The 22,219-nt window shown below is 38.8% G+C and overlaps 1 protein-coding gene across 5 annotated transcripts in view; it reads right to left on the bottom strand.

Moving 5' to 3' along the window:
* The window catches only part of MYOM1 (myomesin 1), a 165,339-nt gene extending 149,015 nt beyond the window's left edge, over positions 1 to 16,324 (bottom strand). The window contains exons 1-3 of one of the 5 annotated variants that reach the window (XM_072604308.1): positions 16,094 to 16,324; positions 12,883 to 13,041; positions 8,798 to 9,166 (exon numbers count right to left, since the gene is read on the bottom strand). In XM_072604308.1, coding sequence (XP_072460409.1) covers positions 8,798 to 9,096 — 299 coding nt within the window. In that variant the 5' untranslated portion in view covers positions 9,097 to 9,166; positions 12,883 to 13,041; positions 16,094 to 16,324. Of the gene's footprint in view, positions 1 to 8,797; positions 9,167 to 12,882; positions 13,042 to 14,486; positions 14,927 to 16,093 lie in introns of those variants that run through there. The other 4 variants (XM_072604307.1, XM_072604306.1, XM_072604309.1 and 1 more) reach the window with 4 other exon arrangements.
* Positions 16,325 to 22,219: the final 5,895 nt, after the last annotated feature.

The following is a 22,219-nucleotide window of genomic DNA, read 5'->3' as shown; positions in this document are numbered from 1 at the left end:
ATAATTACCAACCAAAAATAGTAGTAGCAGCAGCAGCAGTAATAATAATAATAGCTGGTATTTACATAGAACTTTAAGATTTGCAAAGGACGTTGCGTACATTATGTCATTTGATCCTCATAACAGATGAAGGTAGTAGAAGGCCTCCCAGATTGTGGGTAGTGTTAAGGATCTTCCCTTTGCTAGCTCCTTGACCTTAGGAACGTCACTTAGCCTCAGAAATCTTCAGCTATCTCATCAAGGTACTGGGTATTGGCATGAGCAAAGAGCACCTCTAATGGAGTCTCTCCAAGTGGAGGATACTAAGGCACTTACTTACCCTTGGGAGAGACGTGATAATGCTTAATAGAAGTGCCTTGGAGTGGTGATTCTGTAACTGCTGCTACTTTGCAAACTACAGGGTTAGGGGAAGACTTCACTTAGCCAGAACAGGGGGAGCCTTCAGATAGGCAGTAGCCAATTTCCCTTTGGTTGCAGTCTCTCTTTGGCTCTTCTGTCTTGATGGACCTCTGTCTAATGTGGTTTGATTCCTTCAATGATCGTGAGAAACAATGCTAGAAGGACCTGACTATCAGGCCAATATGTGACCCTGTGAAAATAGGCAATGATCTTTTTGCCTCTAAATTTGATCTTTTCCATTCTAGGTGAGGGAGATTAATCTGGAGGCTCCAACTTATGGGTTTGGAAAGGTCAAGAAGGTGAGCTTCCAGGAGTCTGAGAATGAGTCCATGCTGGGTTTTATAGCCAGCCCAGCCTTGATGCTCTGAGGAACAAAGAGTGACTTTCAGGGCCCAGCCTAGCAGAATCTGAAACAAAAACTGATCCAGAAGATGACTGCTGCATCTGGAAGAGAATACTGATATTATGCAGGAGTGTGCTAAAAGTGGATCTACTCCAAGAAACCAAGGTCGGACAAGGGGAGACAATGCCCTGAAGATATAAAGGAGAAATGGTTATACTTCTGTTACTGCTTTAGCTTAGAAGTAAATATCCTCTTGTAAAAGCTTGTTGACATTAAGTGGATAAAAGAAACTGGGGGTGCTAGTCACTGGCACTTAACAATGGGAGGAATACAACTTGGTGGGGGCTTGAACTGATGGCATTAGAAATGAGATACCACAAAACCTTTCAGAGTACCACTCTAACCGTGAGAGGCATAATATAGTGGGCCTGATCCTATAATAAATAGCATGCCAGAGTGCAATCACTATGTGCAGGACCTCATCCAAGATAAAATGAGACCCTTCACATTTTGGGGGGGTTTTCAAGTTCGGACACCTTAGTTTGTCAAATCACAGAGAAAGTGGGGAAAATGTTTCTCTCTTTGTTTTAGGCTGTAATCCTGAAATTGGTTTTTTCCAGTGTGTGTTTTCATTTGAAAGTTCCTTTTGGTCAAGTACGTGGTTCAGTGGATAGACTTGAATTCAAATTCTGCCTCAGACACTAGCTGTGTGATCCTGGGCAAGTCACTTAATCCTGTATGCCTCAGTTTCCTCATCTATAAAATGAGAAGAAAATGGCAAACCACAGTAATATCTTTGCCAAGAAAACCCCAAATGGGATCATGAAGAGTCAGACACGACTGAGCAATAACAAATAAACTTGCAAACCTTTGCTTCATTGAATGTCTAAGTATTTATGTTTACTGAATCCTGAGTAAGTATTGGTGTGAAGACTAATACGAGAAATGTATAATTCACATTACTGAAATGCTGATGCCCAGATGAGAAATGCTTATATTTTCTTCTTGCATTTAAACAGAGGTAGACTGTTTGCCTTACTGCAAGTTCCTTATGCACTACAGTTCCATAGGGCACAGTTGGCCTGTGGGCCTAGGAACCCCAAGTAATCACCTCTTAGTGCTAAACGTCTTTTCCTGGCAGCTTCGTCTTCTTCTGGGCTTGTTTGACCTAATTTGATCCTCACTGTCATCTCTGAGCTTCAGTTTTCTCATTTAAAATTTGAGAAAAATAATAGCTCCTATCTCCCAGTACAAGTTGTGAGGATCATATAGAATGTATGGAAACTCCTTTACTGCAAACTTTAGAACATTATTTGTCATCTTATCCATGAAGATGAAGTCCTCTCATACCATAGACTATGGTTTGCCATAGTCTATGGTCATTGTGGTAGTTTTGACAGTGGTCACTGCATTTTCAGTCTCTGAGTTGTCTCTTCCTTCTCTTGCTTCATCAGGAAAGAGTGTCATAGAGAAGGTCAAAGTCCCTGTAGAGACTGCTTTAGATCTCAGAAGCCCTTGGCCCCGTGAGGAAGCTCAGTTACCTCTTGCTGCTTGCCACTGACTGGCCAGCAGGAAGGTGCAGACGCCACAGAGCCTCTAGCCCTGCAAAAAATGGACCTGACATTTTAACTGAGAGGCTGGAAAACACCAGCCCTGCTTCTCCTGGGCCTTCAGTTGATTCAATTCAAGTCACATAAAAGGAAATGCATTCCTTCTCTAGCACACGGTTCAATTACTTAAGCAAGGCTGCAATTGCCCTCTGGGCTCCTCATATTATCTCAACCTAAATCAAGCATGAATAAGACGTGGCTAAGAAATAAGGACATTTTTTATGTACAAGGAAACCCAAAATGCAAGGAATAATTGCCAATTAATTTTGTGGAAAGAAAAGAGTCCACCGAGTCTACCTTTCTTCTCCAGCAAACAAATCAAGAGACACATCAGGATAGAGTAGTGGGGGAGGGCGAGAAGAGCGTTCAGCACCATCCTTCTATTGGTCTTCCTGTATAAAGGGTTTAGGTCTTTGTGATCCTTCGTGCAGTTGAATGGCTTTTAAGAAGGCAGTGTAGATTTTCTGTCCTCATTAGATTTTCCTCTAGCCTCTCACCCTGCTAACAGTATCACCGTTTCATCATTTTAATGGGCTTGATGATCTCAAGTACTTAATCCTGATATCTCAAGTTGATTCTTCATTACACAGTGACTGTGGTTGAAGTTTGGATTTATTTGTTTTTTGGACTAATACATGGATAATAATGTGATTTTCTTGAAGCAGAAGTTAAAAGATATTATTCCCCAGCCATCAACCCTCGCAAAGAAGGCAAAAAAGCATGGTCTTACTTCTTGGTCATTATCAGATAAATACAATTTCCCATAAAATCCTAGTTCAATTTGGTTTTCACCAATAAGATTTAACCACTTTTGGCTTTGAATCAGTGTATGGATTTCAGAACTTATACAATTTCAGCACTAATTATTATGCAAAGAATTGTAATAAAGTAAAGGGTTTCATAGAATCTACCGACGGAGTGCTGGAAAGGAGACTAATTCACTAGATTTATAATTCTCTAAAGTATATCTTCAAGTCAATGGTTCTGGAACCCATCAGACTGACTAAGAAGACAGGAAAGTAAAATGATAAATGCTGGAGGAGCTGTGAGAAAATAGATATACTAATGCACTGTTAGGAGAATAACTGTTACAATAACAATATTGTATAGAAAATCAACTTTGAAAGACTAACTTTGATGAACACAACGAACTACCACAATTCCAAAGGATTCATGAAAAAACATGCTATCTATCCCTAGATAGAGTTTATGGATTCAGAGTTCAGATGGAAGCTTATTTTCATCTCTTTTTCTTTCCTTTTTTTTCTTTCTTTTGTTTTGAACAGGCTAAAGCGGAATTTTTTTCACTATTACATATTTCTGATGGATTTTTTTTTTCAATGAGTGGGAAAGGGAGAGGAAGGAAGAAGAGAATTTGGAAGTGAAAAGAAAATTAAATTAAAAAAGAAAAAGTCAATTTGTTCAGAAACAAAGGAGTCTCAGCCTCTAATTGATTGATGGACATTAAGGATAGATATTTGACTCCCTGACAGTGCAAAAGGACACTGTAGAGATTCTAAGAAAACTGAACAAAGCCAAGGGAATGAGGTTTTACCCTAGGACTCCTATGTCTGTACTTCCTTCGAAGGAAGAAAGGCATGCTTCCTCCAACAGGAATTGTGGCACATCATGATCCTCTGTGCCAAGGCTAGATTTGGATTTAGGCACACCAGGAGAGGACAAGGTCCAACTCTCACTTCAGCAGGGGGTTGGGGAAGGTGGATGCAGAAATCATTATCTTTCCTTCAAAACTTTTCCTTATTCACAACTTTCTGATGACTATTAAGGGTATCACTTTCCTCTCAGGCACCCAGACTCACAACTATGAGGTCATCCTTGATTCCTCACATACCACTTCCCATTTCCAATCTATTGTCAAGTCTTGTTGTTTCTACCTTCACAGCATCTCTTGTATCCACTTCCTTCTTTCCATTCATATAGCAACCATTCCAGTAAGGCTTTCACCACCTCACCCCTAGACTATTTGGAAAAATCTTCTAATTGGTGTCTCTGTCTTAAGACTTGTTCCTACCTCCACAACATTTGTAACCTTCTTTCCTTTGTAACTGCCTCTAGCCTGGTGCAGGGTCTCCTCACCTCATACTTTGAGTATTACAATAACCTTGCCTCCAGTCTCTTCCTGCTCCAATCTATCATCCATCCACTCAACTGCCAAAGTGGTCTTTCTATAGAGCAAGTCTGACAATTTCACTCCCCTACTCAACAAACTTCAGTAGCTCCCTATTACTTCCAAAATCAAATCTAAAATCCTATTTGTCCTTCAAAGTCTTTACAATCTAGTCCCTTCTTACCTTCACTTTACAAAATTACATGTGCTCTATGATCTTTCCACACTAGTATGCTTGCTATTTCTCACACATAACCCTCCATCTCACAACACCATGTATTTACATGGACTATCCTCCATGCCTGAAATGTTTTCCCTCCCCACTTCTGGCTCCAGGCTTCCCTTAATACTCAGCTCAAGTCCAATCTCCTTCAGGTGTCCTTACTAGTCATTCCCCTACCATCCTCTCCTAACTAACTACTTTCCATTTATACTGTATATGTCTTGTGTGTACTTAGCTATTTGCATATTGTTCACCAATTAAAATGTGAGCTCCTTGAGAGCAGAGAACGTGTTTTTGCCTTTCTTTGTCTTACCATAACTAACCACATTTCCTGGCATATGTCAAGTGCTTAATAAATGCTGATTGGTTGAAAAAACCCTTATCCCCAGAGTCCTGTCTCAGTGGAGATCCCTCTCCATTGCTCCCTCTAAATCCTGGAGGGAGGGAGGAGTGACATCCTGAAACTGGACTGCCCTCCAAGTCACCACCATCTCACTCTTAGCCCCAGTTATTTTTACCTGACGAGAAAAAGTTCCTAGTTATAACTCTGAAATCTGATTTTACAATGTAGAGGAACAAAGATGAAAAGATTGAACCACATGACCTCTAAGATTTCTTCCAGCTCTAACATTCTAAGATTCTAGGAAATAGATGGTGGCAAATATATTCCAAAGTGACTACCTGGGATGAATACACAAAATGCTAGCAAAGGACCTGACTTCTTTTGGGAGTGAAATTGAGGAAGGGCTCAGCCCTGACTAGCTCAAGGTCCTTTCAGACTGAATTCTAGCCATCCTCAAACTTACCATCTGGACATGGGGGCTTCCTGATCCTTTATTGTTCTGTGCCTAGGAACCCCACACAATTGATGGTTGAATACAGATTGGGAACTGAGTATTGCTTTTCACAAGAGTCATTTCAAATGAGTCAGATATATGTTTTTACTATCATTCTACCATAACAAGCGGCTTAAAAAAATAAAAGATAAGTAGGAATGCAAAGAGGTGTGAGGGTTATCTTCAAAAAAGGAATTCTTATTTCCCATGAGGTTTCTTATCTGGGTTTTGGAAATGGCTAAACATTCCAGAGGCTGCTTACTTCCAAAAGACTTTTAAAAAAATATGAACATGCCGGTCACATAATTCATGTCTAAGATAATAGCTAAACTGACAGATAAATATTATCTACCAGTTTTTCTCACAGGATTTTCACTTTTACATGATATTGGGAACCAAATTAAGAAGACATAAAATGTCATGAAAGTTTAATATATAATGTTCTTTGGGAATTTTTCAATGACTGAGAAAGCAAACAAGTCTTCTGAGCTACATTTCTAATCTGACTTTCACACTAATGATTGATGGTTACATGTTATGGAAAATACCTATCTTCTTCAGACTCCTTGAGTACAGGCAGTACAGGAAAATGGATATCTATGGTGCCTTCCTCCTTTAGGACACAACAGGTGCTTTCCTTATCAAGGGGAACCTTCTGGGTTTGGGCTTTTTTTGGCCATAGTCACAGGGCATTTTTTAGGCAAAAGAAACAAAACATCACTAATTCTTTCCCAATTTTTTCTTTCAAAGTGGTGAGTATTGTCAGCCAGGCTACTTGAAGCCATTGCCTATATTGCTACCCTGAAGGTGGTTCTGAATTTGTGGCTAACACTTATGAATATCCCAAGGCGAATCTGGCCCTGTGAAAAGAAGCCTGTAAAATGATCTTGTTCCATTTAACACTGGGATTCCAAAACTACAGCCTCATAAATTTCAGGTTTACACTCAGAGATCCTGGCTGAACATATTAGCAGCTGCCAAGAGTTCACTGATGGAGCTAAGAAAATGGCAGCCCTGTATCCTGGGCCATATTCCAACAGTGAAGAGATTTCTGCCCTCAAGCATTCCAGCAAGTAACTCCATCAAACCAATTTGTTTCTTTCCAGAACATGTTTTAATTTCCCAGACACATATGGTGGTATATGTTATGGAGCCAGATTTTAATGGAGTTAAGTGAAAATTAAGATGATAGGACAAGGGGGCTTGGTTGGGCTACCCCTTCCCCTATTTCAGTAACGAATGTAGTCTATGCAAAAAGAGGATTTTTTATTTTAATTATTCATCTTAACTCTGAAATTTTACTTCACAATGTATATGTATTATTTCTGTTAAATGTAGATTTTCAGCATAAACTATATCTATTTATGGGCAAAACTAAAACTAGACAATGAAACTAAGAGGCCAAACTGCCTAATGTGGCATTTATGGTCCTCCACAACTGGACCCCAACCTACTCCATCAGCATTATCTCATAGCAACCTCTTCAGCTCCTTACACTCTAGTCAATTGGGACTGGTCCTCGTTCTCTGAATTCACCCTCGGCTTCCCTGTCCTCATGTCTTGGCTCATGCTTTCTGCTCCCCATGAATTCCTCATCCCTGCAAGTCCTACCCTGCCTATCCAATTCCTACTCATCTTTCAAGTCCTAATTCCAAGGATGAGCCTCACTCACCATCCCACAAAGCTCTGATCTTCTGATCTGGCTGTCAGAAGGAATCTCCATTTTCTGAATTCTCTAGCGCTTGGTTGGTGCCTTGCTTAATTGTGCTTTCACATTCACCTGGTTCTTAGAGTTATTTGTAGAATATGTTGAACTCCTTGGGGGCAAGGACTATCTTCTTTTTGTCTTTGTATGCTCAGCACCTAGCACAGTGCCTTGCTGGGCAATCAAAGTTAACATTTATATAGAATTTTAAGGTTTGTAAAGCACTTTACATACATTATGCCATTTGATTTAATCCTCAAAACAATTATGGGCAGTAGGTACAATTATTATCCCCACTTTACAGATGGGGAAACTGAAGATGAGAGAGTTTAAAAGTTAAATGACTTGACCCTGATCACATAGCTGATAGAGTACCTAAGGGAAGATTTGAACTCAGATCTTCTTAACTCTTAAGGCCAGGACTCTAGCCACCAAACCACCTAAGTGACATCTTCAACAACAACACACTTATTGAATTATTTGATATGCTAAAAAGAGTACTGGATTTGTAGCCATTCAACTTGGGAAAGAATCTTGGCTGTGCCACTTACAATTTGTGTGACCTTGGGTAATTTACTTCATCCTCTGAATCATCAATTTCTTCATCTATAAAATGAGAGAGTTGAACTAGAAGACCATCCCGACTAGATCAAAATCTTTCTATTTGTCCTACTATCTATGAATTGAATTGATTTTGTATTACTGTGTTATCCTTTATCCTAAACCATAAATCTCAAATATCTAACTCATCTTTGTACGTCCTTTATATCTACCAAAATTCTGCTATACAGCAGATTTGAATGGATGTCTAAGGTCCTCACAATTGTACCTCGATGTACCTATTAAGCTTTATCTCCTAGCACCTCATCGCTCCTTTATGCTCCCTTAGTCATATCTGGACTAGTCATCATTTCCTGAACTCCCTCTATGATTATGTTCCTTTAGAGCTTTTGTTGAGTGACTAAATATTTAAAAAAAGAAAGCCCAAGTTTTTAAATCTAGACGAAATGAGACATGACACCTGTTACTTGAATAAAGCCAGAGAAATCACCAGACTATCTCTGCATTGACAAATGGAATAAATGACAGCTACGCTCCCTCTCTTCTCTTACCAAGTAATTGTTTTAAGTGCTGCGCTCAACCTGGATTGAGACAGTAGCATTTCTAAAACCAGGAAACCTATGATGAGAGTTTAAATCATGTTTTCTTTGTCTAATACTGCTGCTCTTCTAACATCTGGTAAAGCTTCCCTGAAAAGAGAAACATCACAGTTTATAACTCAAGCAAGATCCCACCATGCAAACATGGAAAACTCTGCACATTGTGACCACACAGGGAAATAGACACGAGCAGAGGTCCAGCCATGGCCAGGGTGTCCTTGACTCTCCACCCCAGGAGGCTGAGTCTTTGACAGCTTGATGTAGATAGGCCTTCCAGGGAAAAGAACCCCCGGCTCTATTCCATGTACCAAATAGCTATGAAATAATCATTTCAGAGACTTCTTTGAAATGACTTATCTTTTCCCTAGTCCCTAAAGATCTATTTTTACCTACCCAAGATTGTAGCCATAGTCATAGGCTGAAGATGCTTTACTCCTTACTTCAGATCCTAACGAATAAGCTGAAGATCCAAGACTGTAGGCCTGGGAGCCCTGCCTATAGGCCGAGGAGCCGTACACCTCTGAGGCCTGCTGGTGGGCAGAGGACATGTGACTGTAGGCTGTTGAGCCATGAGTATAGATGGCAGAGCTCTTCTTCTCCTGATGATACTGGCTCATGGTGGACTGAAGATCTTTGTTGCGGTAGCCTCGGTCATAGTGCTCATGGTACTTCTGGTAGAAAGGCAAAGACATAGTGGGCTCCTGCTTTGTACAGTACTTTATGGAGGTCTATTTTAATCAGGAGTCTCAGGGGACAGATGATCTACAACAAAAGAAATGAAAAGAAAATGAAGACCATTTTAACAAGCAGATGAGAAGCTAAATCCAGGAAACAACATTTTCCTATTGTCTGGGATATTATTCTTTATACTTTCGTCCTTAGATTTCCCCCTCCCCCCCAATAAAATTCACATTAGACATGGAAGATGGTATTCTTCACCTAAATAGGTCCTTCACTTCCTGGTTTTTATGGAACAATTGGAGCGATCATATCTAAGGAAACTCTCTAAATGGTCTTCTGAATGACTAGCTTTTGGCCACTTGGGAATAGAGGTAAAACCAAAGCAAAGTAGTCATTTAGGGAGTTAAATTTCATCAAGAAGAGGGGCACCAAGGTGGCTCAGTCAATAAAGCATGGGTTCTGGAGTCAAGCAGACCTCAGTTCAAATCCAGACTCAGACACTCGACACTACCTGTGTGACCCTGGCAAGTCACTTAACTTTCCTTGCCTCAGAAAAGAAACAAACAAAAACTCCAATAAATTTCATCAAGAAAAGGCCACCTAACTTTGCCTCATCAAAAAAGAGCTCCTCAAAACTTGATAAATCTCTTGGTCATGCAAAAATTCTCAGCTGCATAGTACATTAGATAGAGCTTGGAGTTAGGAAGGCCTGAGCTCTGATCCTGCCTCAGATATTAGTTGTGTGAATCTAAGCAAGTGACTTAACCTCTCTCAGTCTCAGTTTTCTCATTTGGAAGACATGGCTCAATAATAGCACCTACCTCTCAGGGTTGTTGTGAGGATCAAATGAGATGACATATGTTAAACCTTAAAAGGTATATAATTGCTAACTATTGTTATCAATTGTAGCCATTGCACTTTTTATACCCAATTCAAAATATTGAGATTAAGGTTATAGGAACAAATATCACTATCCAATGTTCAGTGTTGATTGTAATCTCCAGTGTTTTCTTTTCAACGTGGAAAAATTAGCCCAGAAGGAAAAAAGTTAACTGGCACTCCTTGGGATCATAGGTTCTTACATATAGAATTAGAAAGGACTTTACATATAATTTTTTAAAAAGCTGTAGTCCTTGATAATAGGGAAAAGCTTTCCAAATACTACATACTAGTAGATAGGAGCAGAGAACAGTACACTTACTGCTTGAAGAGTCTCTATGGCCAAAGCCTTGCAGATGATATCAAGGAACAGTTCAGCAGCCATGACACCAGTAGAAATAACTAGATGAGCCAATACACTAGAGAACAGAGGTAATATAATACCTAGTGGAAATGATGCCACACCCAGCAGGTGGCAATTTATTGACATCACTGGATGACACAGACAGCTCTTTAGAACTGGGCATGTGAATTGCCCTTGCTCTGTGCACCCTAGTCACAAGCAACCATAAATTTGTGCTCTCCACATAGTGAAGATCTGGCCACAGTCACCTTTACCACATGTTACCTCTCTGCTAGTCTACCCTGCTAGTGGTATGGTAGGATAAGGGAGGACGTACACAGCATGTGCATGAGGGGGACCTTTCGTTTTCATATTATTTGCTATTATGTTTGGGAATCATCAGCAAAAAGGGGGTAGTTGAAATCATAGATATGCATGATATTACCAAGGGAGAATAGAGAAGAGAGAACAAATAAAAAAGTGAACAAGTAGCACTTTAAAGTCTGTAGAACACTATATAGTCTACCTTATTTGAATCTTATAAAAACTAGTGAGGTAAGTATTATTATGTTAATTTTACAGATGAAGAAACACTCAGGAGGGCTAAATGACTTGTGCACAGTCACACAAACTATGACAGTAATGCAAGGTCTTCCTGACACCAGACCAAATATGTGGGACCCCATGCCATGCTGCCCATGTAAGTAATGGCACACCTTTTGAAGAACACTCATATCAAGATATCAGGAAGAAGAGGAGGCACCAAATGAGACAGAGAATATTCAGTAAACAGGTAGGAGACCCAAAAGAATCAAGGCAGGAGTCTATCATCCACAGTCAAAAGTACTGGGGAAGTAAAGGGTGTAAAGAAGAAGAAGGAGGAGAAAGAGAGCCTTTATTTCATCAGAGGCCTGATTTTAAGCAGTTGAGGAAAGAGTTTATGGGATTGTAAAGCTGAAAGAGATTTTAGTACTCATCCAGTTCAACTTCCACAGGCAGTGTAATTCTGAGTAGGTTTTTAGAGTTGAGGATGTTGAAGAGCTAAGAGGTCAGGATTTTACAGTGACTGTTGGCATGAATACTGATGTTCCTAAAATGATGCCAATGGATGTTATGGAAAATAAGGCCATGAACTAAGTTGTAAAGGCTTTGAAAAAGTTGAGTGACCTGGAAGATAGTATATGACTGCAATAAGAATGAGGAGAGGATGATATAAGCAAACTTCATGTACTTTAAAAGAGGAAAGGTCATTAAAGAGAAAGGGGAGGTAAAGGAGTAGTCTAGAAATAGAAGTAAGGAACAAGGAGTACGCCTATCTCTATACCCCCAACCCTGTAAGTTAAGTATCCTCCAGCGGCCAAGATTGCAAGGGATGCAGTGTCTTCAGGTTAGAATCAGGTTTCAGTTAGAGGGAGAGGGTAAAAAGAACATTGATTACACCTAGGTTGGTCTGTGGATAGAGCTATGGGCCTAGAGTCAGGAAGATTTGAGTTCAAATTTGGCCTCAGATATTTCCTAGCTGTGTGACCATGGGCAAGTCATTTAACTTCTTTTTCAGTTTTCTCAACTATAAAATCAGGATAATAATAACACTATCTACCAAGGTTGTTATGAGGATTAAATGAGATAATATTTGTAAAGTGCCTGGCACATAGTAGGCACTATATAAATGCTAACTATTATTATTATTGTTATATGGTCAAGAATAGAGGGAAATCCACTGACAATAGAGAGGAGTTTCTACCAGGGATAGTGGAACAGGCAAGATGATGTCACCCATCCATGTCCATCCCACCAGAGTGGAACTGGGAAGTTAAAGTAACCATCAGAATGGAGGTGAGGGTTTGGGAATCTGAAGGAGCATGAGCAATGCACTTATCCTTAAGGAAATGAGACTAGATGACTGAGGTAAAGGAGCTGAGCCATTTGCAGAGTTCATCTGCCTGGAGTTTGTATATAGATTACTACATGCTATGTGCTAAAAGTCAGAGACCAATTAACTGAAGGAGGTGTTAAGAACTTATATCCTGCATATGTTGTTTTAATATGCATATGTCTGTGAAACATTTTGGACCTATTCTATTTTAATTGCTTTTTTTATACCAAAAGATCATTTTTGTTTTTCATATTTAAGGGCATATGATATAGTAATAGAGAGGAACTGTGGTCTTATGGCTGTAATTCTGGATTTGTAGTAAGGAAGACTTGGGTCCAAATTCTACCTGTGAGTTACTGGCTGTGTGATCCTGGAAAAGTCATTTAACTTATCTAAGCTTCAGTTTTCTTATCTATGAAAAAAATGGAAATGATAACAAATGCACCTCCCTCATAGTCTACTAGGAGTATCAAATTAGGCACTGAATATGCAGCACTTTGTAAACCTTAAAGTATGAGCTGCACATTCTTTACCATGGGAAAAAGAGATTCTGAGAGGTTGACTTGTTCAGGATTCTATAGCCACTGAGTATCTGAGACAAGATTCAATCCCAGGTTCCATGAACCTAACTCTCTACTCCTTATTGCATGCTGTCTCCCAAAATAGTCATCCTTTGAAACATAGACATATTTAACTTACATTATTCTATTAAAATGGACAGCTAGCTGGGACAGTTGGGCCTGAAGTCAGGAAGACATCTTCATGAGTTCAAATCTGGCCTTAGACATTTATTAGTTGTGTGACTTTTGGCAAGTCATTTAACCCTGTTTGCCTCAGTTTCTTCATCTGTAAAGTGAACTGGAAAAGGAAATGGCAAACAACTTCAGTAATTCTGCCAGGAAAACCCTAAGTAGGGTCACAAAGATTCAGACAAGACTGAAATGACTGAACAACAACAAATACTATTACAACTAAATCCAGCATATGATTTTTCAAAAAAAGTTGTTTTTATGGTTTGAAATCAAATCAAGAAATCATCATCTTCATTTTCAAAATCTACTAAAGAAAATCCATAAAATAGAATATCTGAGGGGTTGCAAGTAAGAAAAATATCTATATTATCTACTAAGGTATGTATACCTTAATCATTTCTTGATAATATTTATCAAGCACCTTCTATTTGCCAGGTTCTGTGTTGAACATTTTTACAAATACTGTCATCGCATTTGCTTCTTACAACAACCCTGAGAGGTAGGTACTATTATTATCTCTAGTTTTATGATTGAAGAAATGGAGGCAAATAGAAGTTAACTGACTTGCCCAGGTTAACTAGTGTAGCTAGTGAGTGTCTGAAGTTAGACTTAATTCCTTCCTTTCTGACTTCAGGCCTAGCACTCTATCCCCTGCACAACCTAGCTGCCTCTGATAAGACAGGTGCTTTGGAAGAATTGTTAACTCTGAGGTCAGAATGTCTTTGTAAGCATGCAGGTTAACAATGTGTCCGCAGGTGGAAATGGTTAATGGGCAGATTGGCAGAAGTTGTTAATTTTAGCTCTGTTACAGTGAAAGCAGCCCCAGGTCTGGAAAAAGATAAAGGCCCTGGTTTTGAGTCTGAGATCTCTGCTGGTTACTCTCTATGAGTATTTGAGAAAATCACTTCTCTGAACCTCAGTTTCCAATTCTGCAAAGCAATGGAGTTAAATTAAATGATACTTGAGCTCCCATCTGGCTCTAAACCTGTGATCATGATTGTAACTCGCTGGTGTGATTTACTGTCTTGGAAGAATTATTACAAGGTATCCTGCTCTCTTGCAGCAATATCAGGGCAATTTTCTGACAGTACCTTCAGAGAGTGAATCTATCTGTCTGTGTGACTAACTGGAGAGAATGAAGCCCAGGGATCTCAGCTTCCTTTATTCATTTCAGATTCTATACAATTGCAACTCCCATCCCCCACACTACTCTGTTTTAAATGGCGAAGGCACAACTAGCTCAGATTTACACTGTTCAGACAGAAAGGCATTTCCACCTCCCTGTAGTTCCAGCAACAGTTTATTTTAAAATTAGTACAATGTTCAGTAAGAATAACTGTGCCAGAATAAAATACAATTTTAAAAAACTGGCTCCCTGCCCCACTCTCTTTTTTTCCCAATAGCTTCACCTTTCTATTTCTCTGCTGTTTCCACAAGTCCCTCAACAAACTGCTGATCCTGGAAGACAGAAGGAGCTGTCATCAATCCAAGCTTGTTAGATTCACATACAAAATAAGCACATTCTTCCATGAAAATGTCACACTTACTTACCAGAGTTCAAGTGAGTAATGATGGTGGAAAAGTTCCGATGTAGTGGTGGAACTGAATGACAGGAGGAAGAATCTCCCAGGTTGAATCGAAGAAAAAAAAAGAGGCAGGGCTAAAGACTTGGACCCTGGAGGCCAGTACAAAAATAATGCCTGTAGTCAGGAGAAAGTCAGGGCCATAGACCTGGCCTTTTATGGCCAAGAAGGCAGATAAATTTAGCAACCAAGGGGGTGGGGTAGGGGGGAGATCAAGAAGAACACACACAGATGATAGCCACAGCTTCAGGAATTCAGGCAAGCAAGTCCTCGAGACTCTCCTTTGGGGAGGCCTCATCTCACCTAACCACAACGGGAAGCTTCATTTTACTATGAGAGAGGGCAATGTTTTTTGGTCAGCAGAATTTTTTAAAGCATATGAAAGTTCCCAGGGAAAGAACAGTCAATGTTGTGAGTGAAAATGAAGCCAAGTAATCTGAACCTCAGAACATAACTGGAATGTTCATGGCAAGCTGCAGGCCTCAGTGTTCTGTTAATAGTACATGTACTGTACAGTAGAGATAAATGAACAGACAATGAAAGAGGAACAAGGAGAAAACCAGAGGCAAATGTTGTTAAGAAACGAGGTAGAGGTACTGATGGTGGATCGGTTGTCACAACCTTCTCTCATTTATTTAATACACATTTACAAGGAGGGTCATAGGCTCAGTGAAAGGATGGATTCATTATACTTTGAACACATTGTCCTGTGAAACAACATACTTTATTTCTCTTAATGCAGAGGCTGTAGGGCAGCAAGGTGGTGCCATGCGTATAAAGTGCTGGGCCTGAAGTCAGAAAGACCTGAGTTCCAAACTGTCTTCGGAAACTTACTGTGTGACCCTGGGCAAGTCACTTAACCCTGTCTGCCTCAGTTTCCTCATCTGTAAGATGAGCTGGAGAAGGAAATGGATGACAACTGCAGTATCTTTGCCAAGAAAACTCCAAATGGGGTCATAAAGAGTTGGACATGACTGAACAACACTGTCCATGGAAGAGAAAAACTATTATTAAGTTCATGGATTAAAGTTATGCTTATGTATCTATTGTCTTGTAGCATAAATGAGGTTCTGTGCTTTGAGTACGTATGTGTATGTATGTGTGTGTGGGTAGAAGCAACAGAATGTTGTATACAGTAACAGCAATGCTGTTTGAAGAATAACTATGAATGACTAAGCTATTCCAAGCATTATAAATATTCAAATCAACTGCAAAGGCCTATGAAGGAAGATGTTATCCACTGCCAGAGGAAGAACTGATTAGATATTCATAGTATGGTTTTATGCGTGTGTGTGTGTGTGTGTGTGTGTGTGTGTGTGTGTGTGTGTGTGTGTTGGGGAAGGAGGATTCCTCATCATTTGTGATTCATGAGCTGAGCTGGGTGGGGAGGAAATCAAATCTTCCTTCACTCTAATACGAACATCGATATATAGGAAGGTCATTTACTTTTTCTGAGCCTCCTTTTCCTCATTGGTAAAATAAGAGATGTGAAACAGCAAGTGTGGGACAGTGAAAAGAATGACTGATGTGGAGTCACAGGAGCTCAGACGAAATACCAGCTTTGCTATTTGTTACCTGTGTAACCCTTGGCGACCAAACTACTTCACTTTTTCCATACGCTGTGATCTCATCTTTGAAATGAGAGTTGAACTAATGGCTTCTGAGGCACCTTCCAACTCTAAATCAATGATCGTCTAGAATTATTTATTCAATCTTGCTGCATGGTGTTTCTGTGAAGTTAAAAAACATTATCAGAAATTCAAATATTTCTGCATAAGACTTTAATGAAGCCAATAATTGGTTGGTTGATTCATTCTTTTCAAAGAACACATAACTTGGGTAAGGGATGAATTCTTAAACAAACAAGGAATAGAAGTATGGGAAATAAAGAGGTAATTTTCACTACAAAAAACTGAAACATTTTTATACAAATAAAATTAACACATCTAAAGTAATAAAGGAAGTAGTATAAATTGTCAAAGGGAATAAATCTTTATGTAAAATATCTTTCATAAAGACCAAAAGTCATTCCCAAGAGATAAGTGGTCAAAGAATTTGAACAAACAGTTCTCAAGAGAGTTCCAGGCCATTCACAGCCACATGAAGGAATGCTTCCAATCGCTAATACTAAAAAAAATAAAAATGAGAACAACACTGAACTTATTTGAAGCCTCACTCCTGGCAACTTGGCAAAGATGACAAAAGATGAGAGCATTCAATGTTGAAGGGGTTATGGAAAGAGTCATTAATGTATTACTGATAGAACTCTGAATTGATACAACCATTCTGCAAAACAATTGGGAACTATGTAAATAAAGTGACCAAAGCGTATATAGCCTCTAAGCCAGAGATATACCTCAAGGAGATCATTGACAAAAAGAACAGTCTCATATACACAAAAACACTTATAATAACATTTTTTGTTATAGCAAGAACTGGAAACAAAGAACAGGTCCATCAATTGTGGCATGTGAGTGTAATAGAATGCCATTGTGCTATAAGAATTATGAACATGAAAAATATAGAGAAGCATGGAAACATTTCTGTGAATTGATGCAAAATGAAGTAGAGTCAAGAAAGCAGTAGCACGATGACCACAACAATGTAAATGGAAACATCTGCAAACCAATAGAAGCTGAATGTTGTAAAATTATAGAGAACAAGAAAGCCCCAAAGAGGAGATGTGAGAAGACATTTCCCTCTTCCCCACTCCATTGCAGAAGTAGGGTTCCATGAGTATGGAACACTGCAAATCACATCAGATTTTTAAAATGTTTTATGGAACTTTCCCTCTTCCTTCCTCCCTCACCCCCCCCCCCCCCAAGATGGTGCAGTGGATATGAGTTCAAATTCACGCTCAGAACCATGGTGAGTTAGAGAGATGTCTACCCCAAGCATATGAAGGCTTCATCCAACAGAATGGGCAGGTGAGAACAATCCGTTCCATTGGCCATGAAGGTGACTGAAGAAGTTGCTGAGGAAGGCTGAGAGCTTAGACAGACCTTGAAGACACCAAGGCACTGCCCTTTAAGCCATCACCAGTTGTCCTGACTTTTATCTTCAATGATTCTGGAAGAGAGAGTGAGGCTGATAACTTTATGCAATTCTGCCTCACTTAAATCCAATTCATTCACACCGCATGATGTCATTGGTCCTTTTTGAAAACGAAGGACCAACAACTAGCTGGGTGACCCTGGGCAAGTCACTTACCCTGTTTGCCTCAGTTTCCTCATTTGTAAAATGAACTGGGGAAGACCAAAAAAAAACCAAAATGGGGTCACAAAGAGTTGGACATGACTGAATCAACTGAACAATGAACAGTGGCACATATTAACCTGGATTTAATCTTTATATGTTATAGAAACTAGATAGTTAATAGTAGTATTTTAAATAGACCCTCAGTGTTTGTAGGGCTTTTGTTTTGTTTTCTCACAGATGCCCTGTGAATTAGTAGTAATAGTTTTATCCCCATTTTATAGAGGAAATGGAGGGTCAGAGAAGTGATTTTTCCCTGGTCATACAGCTAATTAGTTTAGGTAGTAAGACTCAAAGCAAGATCTCCAGATTCCAAATGCAATGTACCAATATACTCTATGTCCCTGTACTATTGCCTCAATAGGTGTACGTCTGTGTATTCCATTTGGAAGCATTCTACATCATAAAATCAACATTTTAAGAGACACATTCAACTTGGATCTTTCAAATGAATTTTCTTGGCTTCATTCCCTGATAAAATTAGATTCCCTTAAGGCATATAACCCCCCCCATTCCACCTCCCCAAAGAAGCAAAGGGAGACTAATCAGGTGTTAATTTTAGACAGTTCAGTTCCTACAGTGCTACCTAAATAGCTAATGCAAAGTATTTGGGGTGATTATATTTTTAGAAAAGGATTAGAAACGCGTGCAAAGGGTTTGCCTCCAGTGCTATAGTTAGCTTTGGATGTAGGAAAACAGTTGTCAGTGTCTTCCATATTCACTATTTCACATCTCATAGGTATGAAAGGGATCAGTTTCACTACCAGTAAGATAATTATGAAGCCATAATATATTTGCAAAATATACATATATTACCATCTGGCTTTTTTTCAAACTTTCCCATATGGAATTCATCATATCCTAATAGTAGAATAGGAAACAGTTGGGAGCAATCAAAGTCATGTATATGTGTAAGGGGAGAAACAATTCAAGATATTATGTAGAATTTTTTTTAAACAAAAAGACAAGTTGTTTCTAACCATGATCAAGGAAATGTATTTGAAAGAGTGGTTGACTTTATTTGTCCAACTAAGAAAACTCATACAAGACATTGCAAGAACAAGTCATTAATACCCAAAGAAAAAAGGATCCTGTAAAAGATCAGTGCTTTCACAAAACCCTAACCATTTATTTTAGATGAAGATAAAGGGAGTAAATCTAGTATGAAACTCATTAACCATTACATGTAAATAATTGACTAAAATTATTAACAGCAATCTTCTGAGGTGGAAGCTTCCCTTACCCTATAGAGAAAAAAATTAAGCACAATTATATTAAAGTTATGAAAAAACTAGAATCAAAGTGGGGCCCATTAGTTGGAGAATAACTAAATAATTGTATGTGAATGTAAGGGAATATTGCCATAAGAAGCTATGAATAGAAGGGGACAGAAAAACATAGAACACTATTAGAGTAAAATAAGAAAATTAAGAGAATAAAAAGTATGATTACATTAGTACACATACACACAAATACACACGCTGCATAAAATGAAACAAAATATCGAGTAATTATAATAATCAATCTTGGCTTTGGAGAAGAGAAGAGGAAACACACTTCTTTCAGTAAGGAGATGGGGTACTACAGATATAAGATGCTACATACACTGCACTTGTTTTTCTTTGTTACAAGAAGGCAGTCATTTGGAGTGGGAAATGTGTATCTGGAAAATAACTGTAAATTAAATATTATGTATTCATACATACATATACACATATGGACTATGGCTACACTTTAAATTCTACACCTGGTCAAATTTTGAAAGTTTTTTTTTAATAAAGTTGCTGTTTCTGTATTATCCTTGTACTAAAATTTGGTGTTTTGCACAAAAGTTGACTGTCCAAGTCTAGTCTTGCTCATAAGCCAAGTAGGTGACTGGCTACTTACACGATTTTAAATGTCTGCTCTCCATTTCCCACCCCTCGAAAATCCTCTCCCATCTGCTGGATGCAGGTTGAAAGTTCACTAGCTAGAGAAATCACTGGCATGATTCTGGGTCTGCAGTGCTTTTGGTCTTGATACAATCAGCATCCATCTATAAATAGAGCTAACTGGAGGAACAATTGATCTTTATAGAACTTGGCTTTCACTTGGACTCTATATCAGATCTCTTCCATAATGGTGAGAAAGACATTTGGTGAGTATACCTCTTTCCGGTTTATTCCTTACTTGATATTAATGTAGCAAAATATGGGGTAGACCACATTCACTTCCAGGTTACTCCTCATGACCTTGGCCTGCAACTTTTTCAATAGTTAATCTTATTATCCTAAACTTTACATAAATCAGGGTGTGGGGGGACATATTTGAGTTTTTTCTTTCTAATTAATAAAATTACAATCTCTTATTCATTAATCAGTTGGCTCAAAGCCTCACCCTAATTCATTTAATATTATTTATTGAATATTATTTATTGAATAAAGTAGAAGAATCCCCACTCCCCATAGTAAATATGTGAAATCTCCAATCTTCTATGACTAAATATGTTAAATTTATTGAATGTACAATATTTTATAAATGAAATCAATAATAAAAAGAAATAAATAACCATTGGTAGTTATTACTACATAATTTATTATTTACATACATTACATAATTCATTATCAATGCATATTTATTATATAAATAATTATTTAAGTTATCTGGCTTTTACTCCTTAGTGTGAATAAAGAATTAATGAACAGGTTTTGCTATGTGAGACAGAATGGAAAATAAACTTAAACTGGGAACCTAGGATTTAAGGATGAAAAAAAGTCAGACAACATGAAGGAAAAGAATGAAAGAATGGAAGAGGAGCCTTGTAATGTTTGCTCAGTTTCTATCATTAAAATAGCCCCTATCCTTGTTTCCTACCTCCCAGCCTTTACACTCCATTCTTCATCTCTACTTAGAATCACTCAGCTTCTTTTGAAGGACAGCTCACGTACCACCTTGGGGGAGGGAGAATACCACTAATCCTTCTGCTGTTTTCCCCTCCCTCTCCTAAACTGTCCAAAGACTCTGAAAGACTCTGCTACTAAATCAAAATTTACAGACCTTAAAGACACCTCGCTTCCTTCCTCAATGAATTCAGTACTTGGCCCTTGATTTTTATCTCCTCCCCACCTCTTACCTTCATATTAGGGGACTTCAATACATATATTGATGCTCCTTCAAGCACCTTAACCTCCTAGCTCATCAACGTCTTCATCTTCATCACCCCATCTTAGCCATACACAGAAATAGTCATATTCTTGATCTCACCATCACCCATAAATGCCCCACTTTCATGTTCATGAATTCTGAAATTCCCTTATCACAAACTATTAGATTTCTACCCATCCCTCTGCCTTCCAATAACAAATTGTGCTCTTCATCTACACCAATGACTCTCTATTGCCTCCAGGATCAAATACACAATCTTCAGTTTGGTGTTCAAAGCCCTTCATAACCTAGCACCCTCCTACCTTTCTAGTCTTCTCACTCCTTGCTCCCTATACATACTCCAGTGACAATGTCCTCCATGCTGTTCTAAGAACAAGACACTCCATTTCTCAGCTCTGGGTGTTTTCTTTGGCTATTCCACATTCCTAGAAAATTTTCCCTCCTCATCTCTTTCTACTGGCTTGCCAGACTTCCTGTAAGTCCCAACTAAAATCCTGTCTTCTACAGGCAGCCTTTGCTAACTAATTCTCCTTAATTTCAGTGCCTTCTCTCTGTTAATTATTTCCTATTTATCCCATATATAGCTTGTTTGTGCATATTTGTTTGAAATGGTTGTCTCCCCTCTTAGATTGTGAGCTCTTGGAAGGCAGGGACTGCCTTTGTCTCTTTTTGTTTCCCTAGTGCCTAGCATAGTGTCTAACACATAACAGGCACTTAAAAATTTTTTCTTGATTGATTGACCATGACATTCAGTCCCTTGCCTCCTCAGTTCTCTCCTAGGCCATCAATTCTTCATAAAACACACTCTCCTCTTTTCCTCATCTTTACCCTTTGGTGAACCAAATATAGAGTTCAGATCTATACTGCCATCTTCTCTTGAGTCCCTTGTCCACTTATCATATTACTGATTGCAGTCTGTCAAGCCTCAACCTTCGATCACTCCTACCATCCAGTATCTTTGCTCCTACATTTGTACTGCTGAACGAAGCTGGAGAAAATTACATCCTGCCTAAATGCACTATAAATTTAGTTTGCATAACCTCAACTAGGTTCTCATGGCAGCTAGGTAATTCTTTTGCACCTCCTGAATTAATTTACCCATTCACTACAGTGGCTCTTCTAAACTTTTTCATTCCTTCTCAAACCTCCCATGGCTTCTCCTTCCCTCACCCTCTCAACTGAGAATTTTGCTTCATATTTTATTGAAAAAATTGAAGCCCTTTGTCAAGACTTCTTTATTCTCCTCTCTTATCTTACATCACTCAGATGCCTTCTACGGCTATCACTTTTTCTCTCTCATGT

This window comes from Notamacropus eugenii, chromosome 4, assembly GCF_028372415.1.
Source record: "Notamacropus eugenii isolate mMacEug1 chromosome 4, mMacEug1.pri_v2, whole genome shotgun sequence".
Taxonomy (NCBI): Eukaryota; Metazoa; Chordata; class Mammalia; order Diprotodontia; family Macropodidae; genus Notamacropus; species Notamacropus eugenii.
This window is presented reverse-complemented; position numbering and strand designations above follow the sequence as displayed.